The 17,936-nt window shown below is 41.8% G+C and overlaps 1 protein-coding gene and 1 pseudogene across 1 annotated transcript in view; one reads left to right on the top strand and one right to left on the bottom strand.

Annotated features, from left to right (window-relative positions):
- FAM234B (family with sequence similarity 234 member B) overlaps window positions 1–837 on the bottom strand; it is a 23,357-nt gene extending 22,520 nt beyond the window's left edge. Inside the window, exon 1 of the mRNA XM_006084262.3 lies at window positions 740–837. Coding sequence (XP_006084324.1) covers window positions 740–776 — 37 coding nt within the window. The 5' untranslated portion in view covers window positions 777–837. The remainder of the gene's footprint in view (window positions 1–739) is intronic.
- A 1,503-nt stretch (window positions 838–2,340) lies between these two features.
- Window positions 2,341–3,982, top strand: LOC102432272 (annotated as a pseudogene).
- The last annotated feature ends 13,954 nt before the right edge of the window (window positions 3,983–17,936 follow it).

The raw sequence follows: 17,936 nt of genomic DNA, 5'->3' as shown, positions 1-17,936 counted from the left end.
AGTTCGTTTGGGGAGAAAAACAACCACAAACAAAATTAGAGCGGCGCGCCAAATACAGAATTACTTGGAGATTCCTCACCCACAGGGCTCTTAAAGAAATTCCATAATTATTGCAAATGCAGGGCCAAATCTTTCCTCCTATAATGTCACGCCTGGCCACCAGGAGCTGGCCAGTGGATCCAAAGCCCGGGATTTAGCGTTAAAGGACCCGGCATTCCAGCTCAAGATTTCCATACCCTTAACGACTTTGACAAGTCGATCAGCCGAATAACTTCATTTTCTCTTCTGTAACTCCGGAGGTTAAAGACCTGTCCTTAAATGGGAGCTGCTCCAAGATTCAAGTCTCGGCGCTCCCATCCCCGCCCCCGGCCAGGTGCACCCAGGAGAGAAGGAGCTGGAGACGCTCGGGAAAGGATGCTCCCTCACAACCCTTCCCTGGAGGCGGCGGCGCGCGCGCTGACATTCGCCATCGCAGCAGCTCAGCCCGCTCCCGGCCACCTGCCCAGCGCGCCTCCGGCGTCCCTCCCTGCCAGGCTCTGGGCTCGCCCCGCGCCCGCGGTCCCCGACCCGCCTGGCGCCACTAACCCCAGCCCAGGGGGGCTGCACCGCTCGCCTCCGCGCTCCTGCAGCTCCGCCTGGGTGAGGGCCAGGCCCCGACCGGCTTCACCCGCAGAGCCTCGTCTCCCCGTCTCCCCAAGCCCGGAGGGGGCGGGGTGGTCTTGAGGCTGCAACTCCTTACCCGGGAGCTTGAGCGCCCTGGACAGCACTGTCGCCATGGCGGAGGCCCCGGTGCGCGTGCGCGCGCCCGGGTCCTGTCGGGAAATGTAGTTCCGGGAGGACGGTGCGCTGGGCTGGGTCCGAAAAGGTAGGAGCTGCGCGGCGAGTCAAGGTCAGGAGGAGGGGCCGGCTGGCGGCCACCGAGCCCACTTGCAAGCTGCCGCGGGCTCTTCTGCCGCCCACTTGGAGCCAGGCCCCTTACTTGGCAAGTGACCCGAGTCTCACCTTATCCTCAGTGAAGTGGGGAGATGAAGCCTACCACGTAGGTTTGCAGTGAGATGGTATGACATAACCTACTCTTGTGTTGAGAAATGCGCCGTGGGCTTTGGCGACAAGACAGACGGGATTTCAATCCTGCCTGCATCCCTTCCTAGCAAGGCCCTCTTGGGCAAGTTACTTGGTATGACTAAGTTTCAGCCTTTTTTTTTTTTTTTTTTTTGTAAGAGAACATTTATTGGATAAATTACAGAGGTAGAAAAAGTAATTCCTAGAAGAAGGCGTAGGTAAAAGAAGGGCCGTTGGAGCTTGGGAGTGAGGAAGGTAATGGTAAGGTTGGGGGAAGGGAGGTGGGGAGGGAAAGGGAAAGACATGGGTGTGCTCCCTGGAAGGAGAAAGTTCAGCTTCATTTTTTTTTTAATGGAGACAATACTATCTACTTAACAGGTTTACTCTGAGAATTGATTATATAATCTGTTTAAAACACAGCGCACAATAGGCAACTGTTGCTTTCTTAGGAAAAGGTCGAGGCTTCCTGGAGCTGTAACCCTAATTTCTGATTACCAGTTTAAGTACTTGACACCCTACGCGCAGCTCCCAGCTTGAAGGGTCTAGGAAGCAGAAACTGACCTGCTTCTCCCTCACGGGCACCAAGAGAACAGCTTTTTAGTGCAGGAATGCTGAAGATATCTGATCCATCCTCCTTGTTTTACTGAAGAGAAAACTGAGTTCTAAAAAGGTGACCTAACTTCTTAGTGTCAAAACAAAAGCTCTAAGATGCCTCTCAACTTGGAAGCTGCCTCATTCCCATGAAAAACTGTAGGTAGGACTATATTGTGGAAATCTAAGAAACTCTTAACAGCCATCCCCATCACCCATTTCCCCAGGGAAAAAACGTCACTGACTCTGACAGAGCACAGACACTAGAGCCAGGTCACGAGTTCAAACCCCAACTTCACCTCTTCCCAGCTGTCAAATCTAGGGCTAGTTGCTCAATCCCTCTCTGCCTTAATTTCCTCATCTGCAAAATGGGGATGAAATAGTTCTTATTCCACAGAGTTTTCCTGAGAATTAAATGGATACATGCAAAGCACTGAGAACAGTGCCTGGCACCTAGTAGGTGTTTTATAAGTGTTAGCTCTTCTTTTTAATATCAATTTATTAATTTTTTACAATTTAATAATAAATGTAGTAATTTAATGGGTGGTGGAGTTTTGGGGGGTTGTTGTTGTTTTGCCTTCTACGATACCCACAATTTCTATTGTTTGCCACTTTTCTGGAGATACAGTTAAAAACTGAGTTAGTCCAGAGGCTGCAGCTGCAGAGGAACTACTGAGAAGCTGAAAAATGCTGTCCATGTGCGATGCCGGAGCTGTGGCCTGCACTCTTCCTCAGCAGGCCAGGCTGGTCTCCAGAAATGCTTTGGGATCATCCTTCATTGCTGCAAGTAATCTCCATGCCTCTAACACTCGTCTTAAGAAGATTGGCACTGCCAAGATATTCTCTATTATTGAAGAGCAGATTTTTGGAGCTCGTATACCTCTGTTGACCGTGAAGAGACTGGGCATGTCTTAAGTATTGGTGATGGTATTGTCTGAGTACATGGGCTGCGGAATGTTCAAGAAGAAATGGCAGAGTTTTCTTCAGGCATTGAACCCGACGATGTTAGTGTTGTGTTTAGAGATGATAAACTAATTAGGGAAGGAAATATTGTGAAGCGAACAGGAGCCATTGTGGATGTTCCCATTGATGAGGAGCTATTAGGTCATGTAGCAGATGCCCTTGGTCATGCCATTGATGGAAAGGGTCCAGTTGGTTCCAAGACCCTCGGGTGAGTTGGCCCAAAAGTCCCTGTGATCATTCCTCAAGTTTCTGTGCAGGAACCAATGCAGACTGGCATTAAGGCTGTGGATAGCTTGGTGCCATTGGTCGTGGTCAGTGTGAGCTGATTATTGGTGACCGACAGACTGGCAAAACATCAATTGCTATTGACACAGTCATTAAGCAGAAATGTTTCAATGATGGGTCTGATGAAAAGAAGAAGCTATGCTATATCTACACTGTTACTGGTCAGAAGAGATCCACTGTTGCCCACTTGGTGAAGAGACTTAGAGATGCAGATACCATGAAGTACACCATAGTGGTTTCAGCTACTGCTTCAGAGGCTGCCCCACTGCAGTACCTGGCTCCTTATTCTGGCTGTTTTGTAGGAGAATATTTTAGGGACAGTGGCAAACATGCCACTGGTAATGTGTCTGCTTACATCCAATGAATGTCATTTCCATCACTGACAGATCTTCTTGGAAACAGAACTGTTCTACAGAAGTATCCACCCTGCCATTAACATTGGTTTGTCTATCTCCTGAGGTGTATCTGCTGCCCAAACCAGAGCCATGAAGCAAGTGGCAGGTACCATGAAGCTGGAATTGGTATCGGGAGTTGCTGCTTTTGCTCAATTCTGTTCTTTTTAAAAATATATATTTTATTGATTTTTTACAGAGAGGAAGGGAGAAGGATAGAGAGGTAGAAACATCGATGAGAGAGAAACATTGATCAGCTGCCTCCTGCACACCCCCTACTGGGGATGTGCCCGCAACCAAGGTACATGCCCTTGACCAGAATCAAACCTGGGACCCTTCAGTCCACAGGCCGATGCTCTATCCACTGAGCCAAACCGGTTAGGGCTCAATTCTGTTCTGATCTCAATGCTGCCACTTAATAACTGTTGGTGTGCGTCTGTTCTGAAGCAAGCAGAGTATTCTCCCATGGCCATTGAAGAACAAGTGACTGCTATTTATGTCGGTGTAAGGGAGTATCTTGATAAACTGGAGCCCAGCAAGATCACAAAGTTTGAGAATACTTTCTTGTCTCCTGTTATCAGCCAACACCAAGCCCTGTTGAGCAATGTCAGGGCTGATGGAAAGATCTCAGAACAGTCAGATGCAAAGCTGGGATTGTAACAAACTTCTTGGCTGGATTTGGAGCTTAAACCCCTATGGATTCACATGAAGCACCAGCTTGGTTTTGTCATTGTTTCCTCTAGTAGTCAGTCCCATTTGTAAAAGGATTACTCTCATACTCCAGATGTACAGAAATCACCTAAAAAGTAAAGGTTCCATATTGCAAAAACACACAATATATCTTATCTTACATCTATGTAGGTCACCTGGGAGAAGAAGCAACACCACGAGTCACAGTAAGTCAGTGGTGGTTTGCCTCAGATCAGATTAGTTCATTTGAACACATTCTTGAGGTATGAAAATTGATTTTTTTTAAAAAGAACCTTTCAGGTGAGCAAGATGTAGAAAATGTCCATTTTATCTGCAGAAGAAGAACTTGCATTTCTAGGAGACGGTACTATGGACTGAAATAGCCAGGATACACGGGAGAGAAGGAAAGAGGAAATCTGCCCACTTTCTTAGTGAAAGGGCATATCCTAGGAGAGCCCCTTCCTATGTAGTGGAAGTAAAATAAAGTTGTACAGTTTAAAGTTTGATGAAAATTTTGCTTTAAATGATGTAGTCACCTTACACACCAGTGTATATAAACACAGTCCTATGTGTCCACATAAACTTGTGTGAGTGTGTACACATCTCACAGATGTGGCATCTCCAGCCCCTTAGCTTTGCATGCCTACACTCTGTGGCATTTCCACTCTCCCTATAATCACCCCAGCTTTGCCCAAATGCTTTTCAGGGGGAAGTAGACGCTAAGGCATGGCTTGCTCCCGGCTCCCAGAGCTTTCCTCCTCTTTGCCTTACTTGCTCTCTGGAAACCTCTCCCATCCCCCCACATTGTTTTCCATTTTAACACAGGAACCAGAGTTTAGAACAGCATTTCTCAAATGTAATGTGTTTTTTTCTCCCAATTAAAGGAAAAATTCAAAGCAGCCATCAAATGTATCAGGATCTCTACCTTTTACATCAAGAAAACCTGTGAGTTCCTTTTTACTAGTAAGTTACTTGGCATAACATGAGTGTCTTTACTGCCTAAACATCCTCTGAGGTCACACCCCACCCCAGGGCTTCTTGACTTACCTTTCCGACAAGTGAAACAAGAGTGGTTGGGGATTAACTTGCCAGACTGCTGTGCCTGCTGTGAAGAGGAGAAATTCTACTTCTGAAAATCACAACTGGAGGCAGAAGAGCCCCCTCTATTCTTAATTTTTCCCCCATAGCTCCCCTCCACCTGGTTCCCACCCACCCCATGCCCTTACCACGCCCCCACTGTCCTCGTCCATAGGTGTACGATTTTTGTCCAGTCTCTTCCCACACCCCCCACACCCTCTTCCCCCTGAGAATTGTCAGTCCACTCCCTTTCTATGCCCCTGATTCTATTATATTCAACAGTTTATTCTGTTCATCAGATTTTTTATTCATTTGATTTTTAGATTCACTTGTTGATAGATATGTATTTGTTGTCACTTTGTTGTTCATAATTTTTATCTTTACCTTTTTCTTTTTCTTCCTCTTCTTTTTTTAAATAAATATGTTTTATTGATTTTTTACAGAGAGGAAAGGCGAAGGATAGGGAGTTAGTCCACTCCCTTTCTATGCCCCTGATTCTATTATATTCAACAGTTTATTCTGTTCATCAGATTTTTTATTCATTTGATTTTTAGATTCACTTGTTGATAGATATGTATTTGTTGTCACTTTGTTGTTCATAATTTTTATCTTTACCTTTTTCTTCTTCTTCCTCTTCTTAAAGAGTACCCTTCAGCATTTCATATAATACTGGTTTAGTGGTGATTCTATTCTTCCTATATTGATCTGCAAGGGAGTCTTCTTCCCCAAGCTTCCAAGCTTCCAATAGCTTCCAGCAGAAACCCATATTTGTTGGTTCTTATTACCTTTATGATATCCCAAGTGTTGCTCGGAATCGCTAAGTGTCCTGCATGGGCTCATGATCAAATCTGGTCATCTAATATTTACCATTCCCTGAACACTGGCCCTTCTGCTGGTCCTGAGCCTCCCAGTAGGTTTCACTGCTTCCTCCTGGAACCAATACCACCATGTTCACCAGCAGCTTCCCCCAACCTCCCCCAAAAAAGAACAGTGAACCAAGCATATTGTGACTTGTGTAGTTTTCCTGAAGATTCAAGGGGACCAGGGGGAGGATCACAGGGCACACAGACTATCGCCCCCTAAAAATCTGTTAGATACATCTCTTCTCCCAGGTCTCCGCTCCTGGCTCCATCACTGCAACCTCATCCACCAGGACACTCTCAGGTGTGTCCTGCTTTTAATCTTTCTCCTCTTCCCTTTCCTGCCTCCTGCTGCAATTAGCCTCAAAATAAAGCTAGAATCTCACCTTCATCTCACAGATGGCAGAATATTTTCACGGAAGCTGCCGCATCATACAATGGAATGCTCACACTACCCTTCCAATATATTCTCATATTTCAATTCTCACGATGATCCTATGAGGTAGGTATTACTACCCCAGTCTTACAGTGAGAATGTTTAAGCTAGATAGATAAAGCCACTTGCCCAAAGTCACAGGCTCTACGTGCTTGAAGGAGGACTTGAATGCAGGAGTGTCTGTAATTTAATTGTGAGCAAAGACATCAAATACATGGCACATGTACTACAATTTGTCCTTTCATCATCCATAGCACACATCAGTCACCACATTCTTTCACAGGGAGCCTACACTCAGCTTTAGAATCCCTAACTCAGCTATCCAGGGGGCCACTACCTATCAATTTGACTTGGCTAAAAAATGAAAATTATTTATAACCCGTGCCTCACATATATCATAGTAACCAGACTAAAACCCCTGCTAAGACAGTACCTGATTTATGGTAGGTATTCATTGTTGACTGTAGCTGATATTTGACCAACGTTTGTTCTACTCTGTTGGGAGTCTTAGCTGATGAGTCCGACACGTTCTGATTGATGGTCAGGACCCAGGCAGTGTTGGTTTGTTAATATTTAGACTACACCCCTGGTTGAGTCTTTTTAGTTCTGCACTTCTAGCTCACTGGTTAAGTCCTAAGTAATCCTCTAAAAGTCAGTAATTAGGGCGCCACTGGTGTGTCACTGGCATGCCAGAGCACTTCATTGTTCTCTCCTTAAGTATTTATCACAGGAATCTGTGTGCTGTAATTATTTGAATATATGTCTGCCATATTCAAACTCTCCTACTAAATGTTGAGTTCTTAAGAATAAAATGAAATATTTATATATTTTTAGCCCTAAACACTGCAGAGCACATTGCCCCAGACGTTTATTGAATAAATGTAAATTCACAAATGAATAGCACATTATAGAAGAGAAATGAAATCAACTTAGAGAAAAGTTTTAAAAGCAGGGAAGACATCTTTATAATTAATAAAACCCTTTTTTTCTAAGTTCACATTCCTTGATTTGTGTCATCCAAATGTTCTCAAATTCTGTCACTGCTTCTGGTCACACCAAGTTACAAGAAAGAGGTCACAGTGAATTAAGTTACTCATGCTTTGTCTCTCTCACACAATTCGTGCACAGATTCTGACTTGTTCTACCTGCTTTCCTGTTCTAGCAAGAAAGAAAGGGTGGTTCCTGTTTATTTTCCTCTTACTACACAAACTATTAAACCTTACAGAATTCATATTTCTTCTCCTGGGAGAAGATGGCACACTTACCTATACCCAGCCTGAAGGGTGGACCTGCCACTCCAGCAGCCAGTCTCCCTGCTCTCACCTGTCAAAGGACTAGATCAACCCACACAGACACTGAGGCTCCTGGCTCACTCCAGCCCTGAACGATGCCACTGGGCTATGTGGAACCATCCCCTTAGATGACAGCCCAACACATGATGTCTTTCCCTCCATATTGATCTGTCCTGAAGGAAAGATAAACAACATGATATGAGACAAAAGTTCTCTCTAACACACAATTATATTAAATACTATAGATTATTCTCATTTCTATACAATGAACATTTTCAGCTTTCCTCATTGGAAGCACAGTGTTATAATGTAATTTCATGAATTACATTAAACCTAAAAATATTTGACCTAAAAATTGTTTCTTGGATGCCCTTCATTATAATCTTATGATCTAAAAATTATTTCTTACATATTTTTATTATAATCTTGCCTCTATAATAATCTAATAAAACTGATCATCATTTCATCTGGCTGGCTTTCTGGGTTTGGCAACAAGCTTGGTTTGTCGGTCTGAGGTTTAATATGACACAGTACTTGATCTGATGCTTAATTCATCTCTCAGATGTTGTTTGAGGGTTTGAGAGGAGCAATCACAAGGGCAGAGCTAAACCGATGGGATGTATGTGGCCACAAACCATGCAGAGGTTGTGAGAAATAAATCTACCTTTGTCACCACAAATATTTTCACTCATTCTTTTCTATTTTGTTTTCCTCCCAAGAGCTTGTCTTTAAAGAACTAAAGGCTCTAGGAAATTTTTCTTTTTACTTATCTAGTTTCTAAAATCTTATTCATTCCTTTTTTCTCTCTCTCTCTCTGTTATAAATATTATCTTTTTATACCTTAATCTTCAAGACTTTTAAATTTTATTCTTTCATCTGAGTATTTACTTTTTATTCCCTACCCCCGTCTTAAAAACCAAGGTGGTTTGCTTAAAGATGAAATTTTGTGTAAAGGTATTTCCTCCTTCCTAACACAAATTGTCTCATTTTGTGTCTTTTTTCTAAGTTAATCTTAAAAACCTGAGTTTTGTTCTTCACTTAGAAGATTTTGCATGAAGCTAATCTTCTATTTCCTCAGTCTTAAATGCCACCTTATTTGATATGGTCTTGTTTGAGGAGATATTTTCAAATAAGTTGTCATATTTACCTTCGTTACTTTTCTAGGGGAATGCTTGTTCCCCACTCCTCAGATTTCTGCTTGAGCACCATGGAAGAAGTGAATTTTCTGATTGATGAGTCAGAAGAAGGAAGGAGAACATGCTTACCTCTCTATTTCCCTATGGGACTCATTCATTCGTCCATTTTTAAAAATTATTCATTCAACAAATATTTGAGTGACTGCTACTTTCTGGGACCTATTCTAGATGCTAGAACTGTAAGATCAAACAAAATAGACAAAAATCTTTGTCCTCATGGTGTATGGAGCCAGGCAGGGGAGAAGGTGTCAGATGTTATGGAGAAAAACAGAAGAGGGAAGAGGAATGAAGTATAGAAGTTGTAGGTGGTAAGTGTTGTGGGGTGTTCAGTTAAACGCCTCAGTAACAGGGTGACAATTTCAGTCTTAAGAGCATTATAGCCTTCACACCTTCACACTAGGGCAAAAGGGGCTACTGTTCTGGGCCTTATGCCTCAAGGCACCCCAGGCTTTGAAGTATCTTCCTTGAAATGTTCCAAGCCCCTCCAACACCTGGGACCAAGTGGGCTTCGGTACCATTCTGGGGGAGCATATCCCTGCAGGCTCCTGTTTCTCTCCTTAGGGGAGCTCTCTGACCCTGCTCCCACCCATATGCCCATGAACTTCACAATGCATTTTTTTAATTGAAATTCTTTATTGTTGAAAGTATTGCATATGTCTCATTTTTTTAAATTAAAGTGTTTTGATTGAAGAGGCCTGCTAGAAATATTTCCACAGCCCCTCCTCCGCCCACCAATAGCCTCCCCACCACACAGAGCCACCCCACTTCACTCCCACCCCCATGTCCAGTGTCAGCCCTGCTGAAGGGGATTTGACTATGCATGGTTGTTTCTTTTAATAACATTGGATCTCAATATTGGAAGGGATCTTAGAGGTCTGCAAATCTAATCTCCACTGAGTAGAAATTGCTTCTGTAATAGTCATTTCATCTCTGCGTGGACATTATCAGATCCTGGGAGGGGGTGGCATGCAGTAGATATATACGGTTGGGTAACTTTGTGCCTGTTACCCGTGACCACACCCAGCAATACTAACTCTCCCTTCCAAGGCCTAATCCCTGGTCCATATGGCAGTTGTTAAAATGCCTGAAATATGAGGCAGGGCTCTTAAGAAATTTCGCTGGAAGTTATTTCCTCTTTTTTATAAAAAATATTTTTCCTCCCCCGCCCCTTCCCTTTGCCTTAAGTACATGAAGTTTTGTCTCCTAATGCAAGAGGCTTCCTTTGACATTAATTTATCCTTCAGCAATCAAGCCTCACATTCTATAGAGAACAGTCTTTTTAAGGAGAATTCTCTCCTTGTTTCTTTTTCCATGTTAACCTTAAAGACCTGAGGTTTTGTCCTCATTTCTAAGCATGCAGCTCCTTTCTTCTTTAACAGGCCAACCTTAAATAAGAGAAAGCACCTTAGAGAAAGGAATTTTGCATGAAGCTTTTCTGCCTACCCCATATAATCTTTTACAAATTATTTCTTTAATGTTCATTTTAATCCTGCACCTTTGTTCCCTTATCTGAGAAACTGTTGAAGACATTTTCCTCCACTCACCAGTCTTAAAGATCAGGATGCTTCTGTTACTAATGTATTGCTTTTACCCCTGAGCATTATAGATCTGTGGCTTTGTTCTCTCTTTTATTGAGCAAAATATACATATCATAGCAACTTAGAAAAGAAGAGATACAACTGGGGCCAATGACCATGCACTACTTATTCAGAAGTAGGTTCACAGTTGTTCATATGGAAAATAATACAATAATTAATAAATAATTCAAGAATAAACTTTTGTGTAGTATTCACAACTATAAACCTACTTTTGCCCCACCCTGTATTTATGTTTTCATTTTAAAAGAACCAAGAAGGTATGACTCATTTCAATGTTATCTTTTTGTGTGTCATTTCAATAAAATAAAAATGTAGTGTATTAATATATGTACAAAATACATTTCAGCTACCTAAAATAATGACATAGATCTAAATGTATTAACGTGGGAATGTGACCGTGGGAATGTGTGTCCACGTAAAATTTCTGATACATATAAAAAGATTCAATGACCTGCAATGTTTGTAACAAACAATTAAGACACCACACACACACACACACACACGCAGATTTGTATGTTGAAACCTAATCCCCAGTGTAATGGTATTTTGAGGTGAGGTCTTTGGGAGGTGATAAGGGCAAGAGGGCAAAGGGATGGGATTAGTGCCCTGATAAAAGAGACTCCAGAGAGCCCACTCCCCACTTTGCCATGCAAGGACACAAGTATATGCCATCTCTGAAACAGGAAGCAGGTTCTTACCAGACACCAAATCTACTTGTGTGGGAGGCAATTAGACAGATGTGAGCGGAGCAAGGATGATGAGCCAAGTACAGAAGGTCACTAGGGTGGAAAGCCCCAGGTGCCTAGCAACGGAAGATCAATTGTAGAGTGGGACCTCCCCTCCAGGGTGACTTTCTTACCCTAGCATATTGCTGGTCTTGTGGTTTGGACCCCCTGACCTTCCTTCCCTAGAGATAACATCTAAGCCTCAAGTTGTATTTCAGCTCTAGGCCCAGATAAGCAACAGAAACAGCCTCAGGACCAGCAGCATCGAATAATAACCCCTGCCCTGGTGCCAGGCAATCAATCAGTGGAGACCACAATCCTGAAAGGACACACCTGGAAAGCTACTGAATATTCTATTAAGATCTTCCCCCTGGAAACTTTGCTAAAATCACCACCTTTAAAACGCTTAGGACAGAGGACCCAGTGTACTCTCCCTCTCCCTCTCCCTCTCCCTCTCCCTCTCCCTCTCCCTCTCCCTCTCCCTCTCCCTCTCCCTCTCCCTCTCCCTCTCCCTCTCCCTCTCCCTCCTGAGAGCATGCATGCCCACACCTTCTCCCCGCTACCCCCTAGGCACTTTACCATTACGCTCCTCACTCCCAAGTTCCAAGGGCCCTTGCTTTACCTCTAGAACTTGTTTCCTAAGCCCATTTCTTCTAGGAATTACTTTTTCTACCTCAGTAATTTACCCAATAAATGTTCTCTTACAGTTTGGGTCTTGGCTCTGAATTCTTTCCTAGCCAGAACCCAAGTACTGAGGTTGCTGAACCCAGGTCCAATCTGACCTCATGTGTCAGACACCGGGTGGCACTGGGTGGCGTTTCCCGCCGCCTACAACACTGGCACCTTGATCTCAGACTTCCCAGCCTCCAGAACTGTGAGAGATAAACTTCTGTTGTTTATACGCCACCCAGTCTATGATGCTTTTGTTGTAGCAGCATGAACAGATGAAGGTAGGCAAGATAAATACTCAGTCAAGAGTGGTTATCTCTGGGAGGTATGTTGCTTTGTACCCATGAAGGGAGATTACTGTTACAGGAAAACATTCACTTTGACTCTATATTCACTTGTACTAATGGACTGAAAGGATATATTTCTTGTAAAAAAAATTTTAAATTGCCATCAGAACAGAAATAGAAAAATAATATATATATATATATATATATATATATATATATATAGTCAATCAAGAGAAGTTATATAATACTAATTTCTGTTGTAGGTAGCAGGAGCACACCAGGTGTCTGATCCATGGGGTCAGATTGGACCTGGGTTCAGCATACTTAGACAGGGAAAGTATCTCTTGAGGAGACATTACACAAGTTTATCTATGGTAGAATTTCAGAATTTTTTGTTATAATATTTCTTTACATAGAAAGACTTTTTTTCTAGCAGTAGTCAATTTTTCATTTTCTGATGCAGTATGCAGTTCCCAGCTTTGTTGAATCCGTTTTCCTCGACTTGACTCTAATCAGGTTCAATCTCTTTGTTATGTTTTCATAGGATGTTTGAAAGAGATGATAAACCAGAGTTTCTCCATCTTTCTTCTCTTAAAAATAAATAAATATTTGTTTTCCTTGTTTAATTAAAAATCAAACAGAATTTCTGGTTCCTGTAAAGATGGAAACCTGGCACAGATTGCTGACTCCCTTCCCGAGAATCAAACAAGGAAAAGTTTAAAGGGAACATGAATTCTAGAAGCTAATGACGTGGACAGTAAGAAACTTCTGGGGAGATGAAGGGGGTGAGGCAGGGGTTGGCTATAGCCTGGGGCAGAATATTGCAGAGGGAAGTAGGTTAGTGACAATAACTTTACACTTCCTTTTGCTTCTTCCCTATTCTGCTTTAAGGCAATGATTGCCTCTGTGTTCACCAGGGAAATCAGGGAAATAGGGGACCAGCAAATAAAATCAGGCAACCGAAATCTCAGCCAGAGTTAGGAGTTAATAAAAACAGGGGAGAACTGATGGGCCTGAAGCATGTACGCCTCCATTTCTTCACCATGCTTCCCGACTAACTTCCAAGTTACACATCTAGTCTGGACCTTGCCTTGAACTCCAGACTCATACAGACAAAACTGTCTATTCATAACTCTCTGTGGACTTTTAATAGGCATCTCAAACAAAATGTATCCTCAACCAAACTCCTGATATTCCCCCTAAAACCTGGTCATTTTTCAGCCTTCCCTATTGCAATAAGTGACAATTCTGTCTAGTTACTGATTCCAAATCTATTGGTACTGTATTCAATTTATAAATTCACACAATGGAGAACTATGCAGATGTAGAAAGGAATTCACACCTGTATGGAGTGAATTCCCTGATGTGATTAGGTGAAAAAAAGCAAGTGCAGGATAAAGTGTATAGACTCCACCTTCTACCTAAAAATAGAGAAAATATGAAAAAATGCACATATTTTCAAAAATGGAAGAATATATTAAAATGTAATAGAAAAGGGAGAAAGGAAGGAGCAGGTTAGAAAGAATAGAGTTAGAAGTTAACTTCTCTGAATATACTTTGCTTTATAGCTTTTAACTTAAAAACCATTTAAATAGTTTTAAAACAAAACTAAATCAAGATAGAATATCAATCCTTGAAAATGGAAAACAAAATATCAAATATATCATGTTGATAGATTAACTACATAGAGAAGAATTAATTTGATAACTTAAAATACAGCAATTTGACTATACCATCTTACTGGAATACATTCTAAAGGGAAAACTAGAATTGCAACAAGAATCTTAAATTCCATGCAGGGGTCCTATCGCTAATAACAACAGTATGAAACTGTTATGCACATGTATATAATAAGATAAAGCAAATAAGAAATCTGTTAATGCTGTTTGAAACTACCATATATACACATAGAATAAGCTCAAGAAAATTAAGTAATTATGTTACTGAGTAAGAGTAAAAAGATATAAAATCAAAGAAGTTAGATAAAGAAAACTATAAATAACATTGTATTTGAATTGGAAATATGAGTATTAACTTATGAGGTATTTTCCTTTTTCGTAGAATACATATTTCTAGCTCTATCAAGGGAAAAGGCCTCAAAGCAATGACCAACCCAATGAGGACCCCTAGTGCCCAGATTGTAATCTCTAAATACCTTTTCTCATGAAAAAAGAACCTGGGCTCCTTGGGGAATGGATGAGTTCCTGTGTGAGCAGGAATAAGATGGAATACCTACTCATACTAGGAAACAAGGGCGCTATTGAAGTCCACTGGGGTCACTTTGAAAGGTCACAGGAACCAATGTGAAGAAGCTTGCAATGGTCAAAACTGAAACAGTTCGAAAGGGCTCCCAATAGCCAAATATAGAACATTATCAATAAGAATAATGATTGCAATAAAAACATATAACATTGATAAAGTCTGTAAGTTTATGATACTCAAAAAAACCCACCCTAACAGGTTTGTCTCAGTGGATAGAGCGTTGGCCTGCGGACTGAGGGTCCCAGGTTCAATTCCGGTCAAGGACATGTACCTTGGTTGCGGGCACATCCCCAGGAGGAGGGGTGTAGGAGGCAGCTGATTGATGTTTCTCTCTCATCGATGTTTCTAACTCTCTATCCCTCTCCCTTCCTCTCTGTAAAAAATCAATAAAATATATATTTTTTTAAAAAAACCTAAACTTTAGCAGATACAAAAGAACCGAATAATTTTTCTAAAAACTGGAAATACAAGGAAGTTAATACCACATAGCCAATCCTCATACAAGAATGGGAGTGAGTGATAAACATTCCTTTCTTCCCTTTCAAGCAAACAAATCTCACATTGCTTCCCAAAGAATCCCAAGAAGTATTAACCTCTAGCTCCCCACAGTGGGATCAACTCAGTGAGGTGTTCTCAGGTTATCTTTTCCTCCTTTTCTGGTTCATTATTCCGTCTTTTGTCTGAGACCACCAGAAACTAGAAAAGAAGCCTAGAATAGACCTTTTCCTCCCAATCCTCAGAAGGAACCAACCCTGCCAACACCTTGATCTTGAACTTCTAGCCTCTAAATTTATCCTATATAATAAAGAGATAATATGCAAATTAACCCTCATGCCCTCCCAAGATGGCTACCTACAACCAGGCGGGGGGGGGGGCATGAGGGGAAGCCGGGCCGGCAGGGGGGGCAGTTAGGGGCAATCAGGCAGGCAGGCAGGCAGGCAGGTGAGCGATTAGGAGCCAGCAGTCCAAGAGTGTGAGAGGGATGTCCAACTGCCAAGGGGTCCTGGATTGGAGAGGGTGCAGGCTGGCCTGAGGGGATCCCCCCTCCCTGCACAAATTTCATGCACCAGGCCTCTAGTAAGACAATAAATTTCTGTTGCTTAAGCCACCCAGTTTGTGGTACTTTGTTACAGCAGTTCTAACACACTAATTCAAAGAAGGAGGCAGAAAACCAATATACTAAATTTAGTATTGGTCATTGTAGGGAATTAATAAGCATTATCTCAAAAAATACAGGTGAACTAGAGTGCTATAATTAACATAGTTATAAAGGAAACCTCTTGTACAAAGACACAAATACTTTAGTGTTTACAGAAGAAACACACAAAAAACAAAGATGCTATAAATTGTGAAAACAGAAAATATAACTTAAAATTTTATGACCAAACATTAGTCTTGTAATTAATGTGAAATTATTAAACTCACCTTTTAAAAGTAAAAGTTTTTAGATTAGATCACAAAGTGAAACTCTGCTCTGTATAAGGGCACATGTAATGGAGATTTTCTACTGAATATTGCTTTGACCATTTGAAAACGAATCTCTCATTGCTCGGTAGGAGCTGAGTCAAGAGGAGTATGCTACCCCTAAAGGTAACCCTGACCCTATATTACCTTTGTATGTCACAAATCAATTTGGAAACTTCTCTGATACTGATTATACATTTATGGATGGATCTCTGCAAATGAAAAGTGTGATTTCAGATATAGAGTACATTAAAGAACATACAGGCAGAGGTAGGATTCTTTGTCCATAGTTCAAATATGTGTGCCCTAAATTCAGAAAAAGTTAAAAATAAAATAAGGCAAAGGCATCAGAAAAATCCAACTGAAAAGAAAGCTGGGGCTATGATCTAAGATGTAAATGGAAACTAGATCCTTCTACCATTCTAGATGTAATTTTAATATAGACTCTGTCATCAAAAAGAAATAGCTGATGTTACAGTTGAGTTATGGACATAATAAAGTTCCTCTCTCTTGATTCCTCTTTTTCTCCAAAATTGCTGATCAGCCTCTAAGTTTCAAATATAAGCATATTTTGCATATTATTTCCTTCTCCCTTCTAAAAAAAAATGTATTTGGTGTAGGACAGAACCCTAGACACTAACACACACACACACACACACACACACACACACACACACACAACCTCTCCAGTAACCCTGCTCATGTTGCCACCCTTCCTACAGTTTGCCCCTCCCACACCATCCCACTTTCATTCATTCAGCAAATGCTTATTGAGAGCTTATGTTTCTGGCATGATTCTCTTTTTTTTAATATATTTTTTTTATTGATTTCAGAGAGGAAGGGAGAGGAAGAGAGATAGAAACAATGATGAGAGAGAATCATTGATCTGCTGCCTCTTGCATGCCCCCCACTGGGGATCAAGCCCCCAACTCGGGCTTGTGCCCTTGACTGGAATCGAACCCGGGACTCTTTAGTCTGCAGGCCGAGGCTTTATCCACTGAGCCAAACCAGCTAGGGCTGGCATGATTCTAAGTACTGGGGACAGATTACTAATCAAGGTCCCTCCTCTTATGATGTGTACATTCTAGAGGAAAAAGTCAGACAAAAGGGAAAATCATCTCACGTATCAGGAAGGGAACCTTCCCCCCTAAAGTCTCTTTCTTCACAATCTTCCTCTTTTCTCAGCGGCTGACTTCGCTCTCTCTTTAACACTTTCTTCACCAGCCTCTCTTCCCATAGCCCCTGGTCTTGCATTCCTGCCCTTGTAAATTTTTAGTAGACTATTTAACATGCATACAACTTTGTTGATAGGGTCTGCTTTGTCCTGCTTTGCACATAGATATTACTGCCTCCATTACTTCACTCTCAGGCAAGGTGTACTCGGCTTCTGAGTGCCCTGCCCATCAAGCTCCATATTTTGAGTAGGTTCTTCTGCTGCAGATAACAGCCCCCACCTCTCACCGAGGATCCCTTGAACTAATCTCTCATCCTGGGTATCATTTCCAGGGAAACAACTACAAGCAGCTGCAGCAATTGCTCTGATTAACTGTAAAGTCCCCTAGTGTCTTCTTTCCCATCCTCTTCAGCATTTGGGGATTTGGGAGTTTGGGTTCATACTTCCTGCCCCGCTGCCCTACGTGCTTAGAGAAGCATTAAGAGCAACATGACTGGCCGTATAATACCTGCCTTTGTACCCTGCCCTCACCATTATTGGCTGTCTTCTCTTAGCTGGATAATCAAGCCTCTCTATGCCACAATTTCCTAATCTACAATGTTGGGGAAATAATAGTACCTTCCTCCCAAGGTTACTGTCAAGGTTAAATGAGATAAACCAAGCAGAGCACTTACAATGCTTACTGGCTCATTTTATTCTTACTAGTAAAACCATTGCATAACAACACATACAATTTCTTTTGTCCACAGTACACACACACTCAACGTTATTCAATCATAATACCTAATAAATTGCAAAAGAAAGTATTTCACAACATATCAAAGTCTTTAGGTAAACGAAAACATCTAGTAATCTGTGCTTTAAAATGATGTATCCATCCAATGCTCTTGAAGCAGCTGGGTTCAGTTCTTGG

The sequence above is a fragment of the Myotis lucifugus genome, unplaced genomic scaffold (assembly GCF_000147115.1).
Source record: "Myotis lucifugus unplaced genomic scaffold, Myoluc2.0 scaffold_10, whole genome shotgun sequence".
NCBI classification, from domain to species: domain Eukaryota; kingdom Metazoa; phylum Chordata; class Mammalia; order Chiroptera; family Vespertilionidae; genus Myotis; species Myotis lucifugus.
This window is presented reverse-complemented; position numbering and strand designations above follow the sequence as displayed.